Below are 9,815 nucleotides of genomic sequence, written 5' to 3'. Positions count from 1 at the left end.
TGCCTTTAATCCCAGCACTTTGGGGGCAGAGGCAGGCGGATCTCAGTGAGCTCGAGGCCAGCCTAGTCTACAAAGAGTTTCAGGACAGCCAGGACTGTTACACAGAGAAACCCCAACTCGAAAAACCAAAAAGAAAAAGAAAAACCAATTGAACTATACTCTAGAATTAAAGGAATATGAGCATTCATCTCTAATAAATACAACTATTCGAATCCTATTTGTTGGTAACCAAGTCTCATCACCAGCACTTTCATTACTATACATTATATACATCAGTTTCAGGTATCCAACCTGGGCCTCACACTCAGGAGATAGATGGCTATGAATGCAGCCCAACACAAACCACATGATGCTGCAATGTCAAAAGATGGAACATCTCTGAATCACCTACACTTACATAGTAGACATTAGGTAGAGAATGCTGAGATTATAAACATCGATATTTCTAGAACACTGAATAGGGATTGTTTGCGACACCGAGAGCAGGCAGTTGGCAACTGTGGGACATCTTAAAAGTCTGTAATAAATGCAATGCTATTGATTCCGTATTTATTTTAGAGGATCTTTATCAAGTTTATCAGTGTGAAAGGATGAATTCATAATAATTACCACTTAAAGACATTTTCCTCTCAACTAGTGATTTCCATTCTGCTACTACCACAGTTCGGTTTACTCCTTGGTCTACAATAGTCACACCTCATTTCATAGGATCTCAACTATACAGTTGTGTACTACAGACAAAATATCTTCATTTACTTTAAAATGATACAAGAAAAGAATAGATCAAGGTTTCAAGTTTACAGAAAACCATACTGCAACAATTGACCAATATAAATAGTTCTTAATACTTGTTTATTCTGTTTTATTCAGATAATAACACTAAGAATCCTAACACATGTTCCCCTATACTCTCCTTATGCTAGTTTTCTGGCCTTTAAGTAAAAACATCTCAAAGTCAACAATTACTTTTATAGCCACTGTTCCTATCAAATGGTGATACACCAAAATCCCAATTCTCATGAATTTTAACATATTCAAAGTACATTATTTAACCTAAGACTGAAAAACTGTGCCTTAACTTTATTAAAAAAGATAGCCACATCAGTTTAATTACATATGTGATACTACCTATTCAATTTATTAAAAATTGTAATGAACATAATAGTAAACTAGTGCTCCAAACTTGGGCTGTGCATAGGGAAGACACTATAAGGAGACACAAGAGACTGCCTTGCAATACAAGTACAGATTCTTTCTACAGAGATGGAGAAATAAAAGGACAACTCTAGTTGTCTAAAAGACAATTCACTGTACACATTTTATTTACAGTTTTGTACACTGTCTTAATATGAATGGGACCGCTTTTCTACTTGAGCCATTTGTAACCAAAGCAAAATAACCTAAGTAATACAAAGTGTTAAAGTACAGCATAAAGATACAAAAGCAGACATACTAATTCTAGTTAGGAATGTAATTATGGTGTTACATTTTTATAGTCCACAATTATGTTTAGGGATCACACAGACATAGATCACTGATTTGAATGAAATGCATAAATTTGTAGCAAAGCTTTGTGGTTACAAAAAAACAAAAAATTACCAAAGAATGCACAAATTTAATGTTTATTCCACCTTTCTGTCATATTCCTGGATCCTTCACCAATGTTACATGAAGAAAAAAACAAAAGCAAAACAAATGAAAAACTGAAATCAGAATCACTAATGTTATCAAGGAGGGAAGCAAATAAATTAAACTCTAGCAGCCATCAGCAAGAGGACAGCAAGGAGAATGCTGGGAAAGGAAACGAGGTTGCTAGAAAACTGTACTCAGACTCTCACCAGCAAAACACGCTCCTGCACGGAGTGGAACAGAAGCAGATCTTTCCCTGCTAAGGTAACAGAAATGCAAGTCCTTTTTCAAATACTGTGGAAAGGCAAATGTGTGTGTCATGGTGATTCCAACCAGCTGTTATGGTGTGGGCCAGGAACACATCTGCGGGTTCTGGGGGGACGTATACTGTAATTCTTTGATTGGGATAGTGGACATATTAGCAAAAATTGGGGGCAGGGGGAGGGGGAGAAATGAACACAGAGGTACAAGACAAAGGCGAATGAGACTTCTCTTATATCTTAGCAACATTTAGATGGAATCAAACTTCAGTGCAGTCCACTCTGCTTGGATGAGGCTTTGGTTCAGCTCCCAATCTCGATTGCGTGACGCAGTCTCCTGTGAGAACACTCAGGTGTCTTCTTAAACAACAAACCTATTTTTAGTGGTGGAGCCGCTCTTCGTAGCTGTGTCTGCGTGGGACTGATAACCAATCACTATCTTTGGAGGAAGTCCTAACCTTTCCTTGTATACCCTCCTAAAAGACAAAGAAAACAAGGACCATTAATTCGTCTTCAAAAAAGTTTTTAAAAAAGTATTTGATAAATTCATATATTAGTCTTTACATAAAAAATGCTCACAGGGCCGGGCGGTGGTGGCGCACGCCTTTAATCCCAGCACTCGGGAGGCAGAGCCAGGCGGATCTCTGTGAGTTCGAGGCCAGCCTGGTCTCCAAAGCGAGTTCCAGGAAAGGCGCAAAGCTACACAGAGAAACCCTGTCTCGAAAAACCAAAAAAAAAAAAAAAAAAAAAAAAAAAATGCTCACAGGAAGTAAAGCAAAATATTCATTTTCTTTCAGCATAACTAGCAAAATTAACAAAGTAGGATCAGTCTATGAGCTCACAGCACTGGTAGTTTACAAATCTATAGCCATAAATACCTATGATGAAATAATCACACATATATTTCACTTATTTAAAAATAATAAATAATATGCACACATTTCCTTTCATTCCTCTATCTAAAAGGTTAAAACCAAGGTGTAGTGTCATAAGCCTGGAATCCCAGCATCCATGAGATTAAAGAGAGAGAGAATTTCTTACATATGAATTCTATTCTGCCTATGTACAAATAACTTCACAACCTAATTTTCAAATTCACTGTGATTACTTTAAGAACATAATGTTGTGTGTACTAAATAGCATTAAGTATATGAGTATGAGCAATATAAATCAGAGGATCTAATCTGCAGTATTAAGAGAAATTAATTAAAATTCTTCTAAATAGGTTTTTTTTTTTAAATAACTAATTTGGCAACTAGTATGAGAAGATATTGTAACAGTTTCTTAATATACACTTTACCATTAAATATGCATTTACAAAAAAAAGAGAAAGGAAGGAAGGAAGGAAGGAAGGAAGGAAGGAAGGAAGGAAGAAAGAAAGAAAGAAAGAAAGAGAAAGAAAGAAAGCAACAAGTAGTTGAAGTTATCCCAACTGAAAGCATAAAAAAACTATTTTCAGCTGGGCCTCAGTGATGCACACCTTTAATCTCAGCGCTTGGGAGGCAGAGGCAGATAGATCTCTGTGAGTTCAAAGTCAGCCTGGTCTACGAAGTGAGTTCCAGTTCTAGAGCTACAGAGAAACCCTGTTGGGAAAAACAAAATAAACAAAAAAGAAATTCCTTGAAAAACTGAGGCTAGGGGTTGGGGATTTAGCTCAGTGGTAGAGCGCTTGCCTAGTAAGCGCAAGGCCCTGGGTTCGGTCCTTAGCTCCAAAAAGAAAGAGAGAGAGGAGAGAGAGGAGAGGGAGGAGAAAGAGGAGAGGGGGGGAGAGGGGGGAAGAGGGGGAAGGGGGGAGAGGGGGGAAGGGGGGAAGGGGGAGAGAGAGAGAGGGAGAGAGAGAAACTAAGGCTAAATGTTTTCAATTCCAAAACCTCTAAAACTGAGACATAATAAAACACCTTTAACAAACTCATTAATTTCTGTTTTTCAAGAAATACAATGTTCCTATAAGCAAATACTGATACTAAAAGATGAGAAATGACAATTCAACAATGAATCTCCTTCTTATAAATCCCACTTAGAATCAAACTTGATTCTTTTTACATATAACCAAAGAGAATTCTAGCAAAACTGATATTGGGGGGGGGGGGGGGACGACACACACGAACTCAATACTGTCAAAGAAGTAGGTAGGTGGAGCAAACGCACCCTATGTGTGTGACTGCGTCTCTGTTTTCACATTCAGTAGTCCATATTGCTATCTTATCACCTTTAGCTCTAACATTAACAACAGCTCCACATACATCATCGCTGTAGTCATCAAAAGATTCTCCAATAAGGCACAGCAGCTAAAGAAAAAAAAAAGTCCAAATTACGTTAAACACATCATCAACATCGTACAAGAAAGCAAAGGTCTCTTTTCTAGATGTACAGTTGTAAAACTACTTTAAATCAAGAGTTGACTTCTTAAACTGGTCGGGCAGAGGCAGCATTGATAGTCTGAAGTCATCTTGAGCTAGAGACAAAAACCAAAGCTGATAGAAAATAAAAAGAACTGATTCTTTGCTGTTTTGTTGGGGATGAAGACAGGACATGCATGCCATGGCAAACCAATGGAAGGAAGAGGACAATCTGCAGTAGTTAAGGTTTCCTCCTTCCACCATGTAAGTCCTGGGAATTGAACTCAAGTTGTTAGACTTGGCAGCAAGCACTCTGGACTGTGGAGCCACAGACCAACTCAACAACTGACTTTTGGGGTTGAGGATTGAGCTCAGTGGTAGAGTGCTTGCCTAGCAAGAACAAGGCCCTAGGTTCAGTCCTCAGCTCCAGGAAAAAAAAAGAAAAAGAAAAAGAGAACTGACTTTTAAAATGTTTGAATTTTACTCATATTGTTTTTTTTGCCTTGGCTTAAAAAAAAAAACTTCAAATGTTTTAACTTTTTCTGCAAACTTTTTTGGGCACACACAAAAGTGATCTCATTAATATCCATCTATCTGATCAGATTTGTTAGTACAGCTGATTGTAGAAGATGGAGTTAATGTCAATCACTTTTTATCTGACTTATAGAATAATAAAAATCATTCATGGGACTCACTTGTATATGATATTCACATGATAGAAAAAAAAGTCTTTGCCCAACAGCACAATGCTTCTAGAACTACAGCTTCTAGAACTACAGCATTCAAAGGTTGGAGACAGTAGAACAGCTATGTAGTCAAACATTACCTTTAGAGAGCAAGGGTTGGTGATTATTATTCAGCAGGAAAGGTCACACCTAGGCACAACACCTAAGAACTTCCTTTCATTTTCCTTGACGTACTTTTATTTTATAGGTATTTTTGTATTAGTCTAAAAGGTAGTGGGTTTTACCATGGCACCTTCACACTGTGTCATCACACTGTTCTCATTTCCACTCCCCACCCTCTCCCATTTAGTCCATCCTTGTACTTTCCCATTACATCTATTCACTGTCCTATTTCCCACCTCATTAGGTCTGGTTAGTAGTTTCATGATCTACAAACACACATTATTAAAAAAAAAACACACACACATATGTATTTTAAACCTAAGTTCCACATATGAGAGAAAACATGCCAGAATTTTCTTTCCAAGTTTGGCTTATTTTGCTTAACACATTACTTTCCATATGCATCCAAAAAAACATAAAATGCTTCAGGAATTTGCATGTCATCCTTGCACAAGGACCATACTAATTTCTATTTTGTTCCGATTTTAGCATATACAATGCCATGTGAGCACCACAAGGACTTTTCTAGAACAGGTAGCCTGAACAAGCCAAAGAAAATAACATCCCAAAGCTGGTCTATAATTTGAAAGCCTTACTGTCTCTAGCCAAAAGCGATCGAGGTCACTTCGTCTCTGCTGTTTGTTCAATGTAATTAGCCATCGTCCTCCCCGCTTGTTTTTCTCATCTTCCCACATCGGCTCAATACCATCCTACAAAGTAAGAGCACAATTAGAACCCTCAAGCAACAGCACTGACAACTTTCCTTTATTCCCTACACCCCTGCCGTTGGTACAGCCTTTCAAAGTTCACAGGAATTACGTGCCAGAGGCATGCGACTACGGAAGAGAACCACTGCATCACTAACTACCAAATCTCCAGGTTCGACTTCATCTGAGGAGTCTTAAAATCCTCAGAAGCAGACACCTTTTAGAAGCTACATTAAAAATTATTTCAGCCGGGCGGTGGTGGCGCACGCCTTTAATCCCAGCACTCGGGAGGCAGAGCCAGGCGGATCTCTGTGAGTTCGAGGCCAGCCTGGGCTACCAAGTGAGTCCCAGGAAAGGCGCAAAGCTACACAGAGAAACCCTGTCTCGAAAAACCAAAAAAAAAAAAAAAAAAAATTATTTCATATGAGCCAATGAATGTCCTATCCTAGCACCTAGGTCTGTTTATAAATATCTCATGGGTTTAAAAGTAGCTGACAAAGTCAGTCTGCTCAAGTATACCCAGGAAGGGCCGCACAGGACTAGCAAGGCTCAAAGTCAATCCCAGGATGTGCCCATGAGTAACTAAGTCACACCAGAATACTGTACTCAAGCCTGGTAAAGCCAACTGCCTGAATTTATGGCCAGTTTTTACAAATACCTGAATGGTCTGGTCCTGTAATAAATATAAACAATTGTTGATTAGGCATACCTTAAAAAGTGAGTAGTCACAGCCAGGCATTAAATTACTAGACAACTGGATATGGTTGTATAGACTAGGTAAAAGAAAATAATAATTAAAAACATAATATGTAATGCAGGATTTGGGTGCTTACATACATACACACACACACACACACACACACACACACACACACACACACACACACACACATTTGGAAAATTTGAAAAAACATAGAAGTTCATGTATATTTGTTTTTCTTTTTTTACTCTAATTTCTGAAATGGACAAAACAGGTCTAAATAATGATTACATTCAAAGAAATTTATAATGTAAATTACTACAAAGAACTATCTCAAATGACTTTATTCTATTCTAACAAAAATATTTAATACATGTTATTTCATACATCTGTATTTAAGAAAATGAAAATAAACCACCAGACTGCATGGTTCAATCAACATTATCACCCCAGCAAGTGTCCAACTGTATGTAAACACAACAGTGGTTCTCCAACTCCAAAAATGGTTCCAGACCAGTCAGCACATGCATGTTGGGGGACCTCGGACACATACCAGGCTCACAGCCATATAACAACAATTGGACCTGTATTTCTGAGCTATTTCCCAAATACTTAAGCCATGGAACAGTATTTGAGATGTTTGATATTCAATGTCTGAAGGTAGAAGACCATTATCACTTATCTCTTGTAGAGTAAAACTGATTTAAACATTGGTAACAGTATTTGCCTATCTCCAACATCAGACTGCAGAGATTATCTTAGCTACACGTCTGCAAACCTTCAATGGTATTATATGAGGCATCTTCTCCTGTTCTGACTTTAACTTTGTCTAGGAATATTTCAGATAATTTTAAGAAAAAATTCTTTCTTATCACATTATACAGTATAATCTGGCTTGAATAAGATATTATTATGAACAAGGTATCTAATGGTTCACTATTCCCAAACCACAACCCCAAGAGTCTTAAGATTACATAGACTAGATTAAACCAAATGGACTAAAGTATTGTTCATACAAAATCTGCTAGAAAGGAACAAGAAATAAAGAAGTAGCCTAATATGTACAAAAAGAAAAGGATTCTTTCCAGTCTCTCAGTTACAGTACCCAATGATTTCGCTTACACTAACTAGAGGACAAGGTAGAAACACAATTATATAAACTTAAAAGCCGAACACTCCACATTGAGTGCAAATGTGACTGAAGGTGGGGTTCAAGACCCTTCTTTTCCTTAGTAGGAAACTAGAGCTTCTTTTTGTGTGTGCAAAGGCTTCACAGTTACTCAAGAGTCTTGGAGTAAACACAATTAGAGTATAAAAACCATTTGATGATTTCAATAACTCCAATTAACTAGACAACTACCTCTATTAATTAGCAAAAGTTAAATATACTTGTATCATAAAAAAGAAAATATCAGAATGTTCTTAGTAAAAAAAAGTGAATTCAACAGTTTTATTTATTCTATACTTTGCCTTTTTCAATGATGCAATGTATATCAAATGTCTATTATAGGCCAAGCATTAGAAATACACTGAAAATTGACTGTGCCCTTGAAAAAACATACAGCTATGAATTATATGACTACAATCCATTCTTTTGTGTGAGCAAACAGACTTAGGGACTTACATAAAAATGTTAAGAATCACTAAATTCAGCATGTATATAAACCAAACATAAATATACAGACTAGTTAACTTCGAGGTAACTCAAGGCTCTCTAAAATTTTGCCTTTCATATTCTCAAATACTATTTCCCTATATATTATCCAAGGAAATCAAGACTAACTTTGGAGGAGCTGGAATGCAGCTCAATGGTACAGCACTTGCCTATCATATTTAAGGTTCTGAATTTGATCCTCAGAAAACAATCGATTTCAAAGCTTCTAAGGCATGGGTGGTGTATGTCTGCTATGCCTTGGGAGTTAAAGGCAAGTTTTACAATGCTAGGACATCCTCAACAACTCAGCTACATCCTGTCTCAAACAAACACACACTTTTCAAAAAAGACTTGCAGTTTATATTCCATATTCCATTTTTAAATCTTATAAAAGTTTATGATTCCAAGTCAACTTTTTCCTAAACTGCAAACTAAACTTAAAATAAATTCAGTTACTCTTTCCTTTACAAATTACAATAAAATTGATGAACTACCATCAGAGACACCATCATTCTTGACATGTCTCTGAATTTTAATCACTTCACCTTTTGACACCTGAGCAGAAGAATTCCAGCTATTGTACTGAAAACTGTTTGCAGAGAGAAGGCTCTCTAGTACCCAGTTATGACACAAATACATCTAGGTGACTGCACAGTGGAACAAATTCCAAAAATGTCAAAATTCCAAGGCAATAAAAGAGGATTCTCACAGGAAGATGCAGAATAGAGATTCTGCAAACCTCAAGAGCTAACCATAATGAACCTGTTTCCTTTTTGTTGTTTGTGGGGGTGCTGGACATCAAACATAGGGCTTTTGTATTTACCAAAAAATGTATAATAAAGCATAATCACCAATTCAAACATTTGTGAGGAGACAAATGAACTTCATCTTTCATTTTGTGAATGATGTAAGATGAAAAAAATTATACAACTTAAAATAAAATTACTTACGCCCAAAAGTCTTCAACAGTATCAAACTTAGAGATCAATCGAAGGTTTGCTTGCCAAGTTTTGCTTTTATCATTTTTAAAAAACCAGAGTGCCCACCTAAAAATAAAAAGCCAGCATATAAAAAAGTTGTTTACTCATATTCACAGATTTATTTACCAGTCAAAGGTAAAAGTGTACATCAGTAAGAAAATCACGGGAAAATGTAGTACTGACATAGAATGGAAAACTAATAAGCCTTAAAGAGGAAATTGTGACACTCAGTACAATAAGAAGTCCAAGGACATGGGACTGTGTGAAATAATATTACCCCCAACACACACACACACACACACACACACACTACTCTATGGCCCCACTTACATGAGGTATCAAAAGGTTGTCGGATTCGGAGAACAAAAGTCATGCCAAGGATTGGACAGAATGGTGCTGGCAACTTCTTTAAGTAACTAGTTTTAGTTTACAAGATGAAAAGGGGCTAAGGAAATAGCACAGCAGCAAACGCGCTTACAGTGGGAGCCTGGTGACTGAGTTTGGACAACTTGAACCCATGTAAAAGTCAGTTTTGGTTTGTCCTGTGACCTCATATTTGTGCTGTGACACATGAAAATCTTTACATATGTAGACATATATACACAAAAATAAATAATTTCATACAATACAATGGGGAGGGTGAAGGAGGTCTGAGACAGGACTTCTCTGTGTAGCCCTAGCTGTTCTGAAATTCTCTT

At 37.0% G+C, this 9,815-nt stretch overlaps 1 protein-coding gene and 1 pseudogene across 1 annotated transcript in view; both read right to left on the bottom strand.

Moving 5' to 3' along the window:
- Positions 1-532: 532 nt before the first annotated feature.
- Eif4e (eukaryotic translation initiation factor 4E) overlaps positions 533-9,815 on the bottom strand; it is a 38,964-nt gene continuing 29,681 nt past the window's right edge. Inside the window, exons 3-7 of the mRNA XM_052730347.1 lie at positions 9,088-9,183; positions 6,493-6,556; positions 5,673-5,786; positions 4,038-4,177; positions 533-2,365 (exon numbers count right to left, since the gene is read on the bottom strand). Of these exons, the coding sequence (XP_052586307.1) occupies positions 2,251-2,365; positions 4,038-4,177; positions 5,673-5,786; positions 6,493-6,556; positions 9,088-9,183 (529 nt within the window). The 3' untranslated portion in view covers positions 533-2,250. The remainder of the gene's footprint in view (positions 2,366-4,037; positions 4,178-5,672; positions 5,787-6,492; positions 6,557-9,087; positions 9,184-9,815) is intronic.
- Positions 5,486-5,582, bottom strand: LOC128106778 (uncharacterized; annotated as a pseudogene).

The sequence above is a fragment of the Peromyscus californicus genome, unplaced genomic scaffold (assembly GCF_007827085.1).
Source record: "Peromyscus californicus insignis strain IS unplaced genomic scaffold, ASM782708v3 Scaffold_9__1_contigs__length_137607984, whole genome shotgun sequence".
NCBI classification, from domain to species: domain Eukaryota; kingdom Metazoa; phylum Chordata; class Mammalia; order Rodentia; family Cricetidae; genus Peromyscus; species Peromyscus californicus.
Note: the sequence above shows the minus strand (reverse complement) of the source record. Positions and strands in the feature narration are given on the sequence as shown.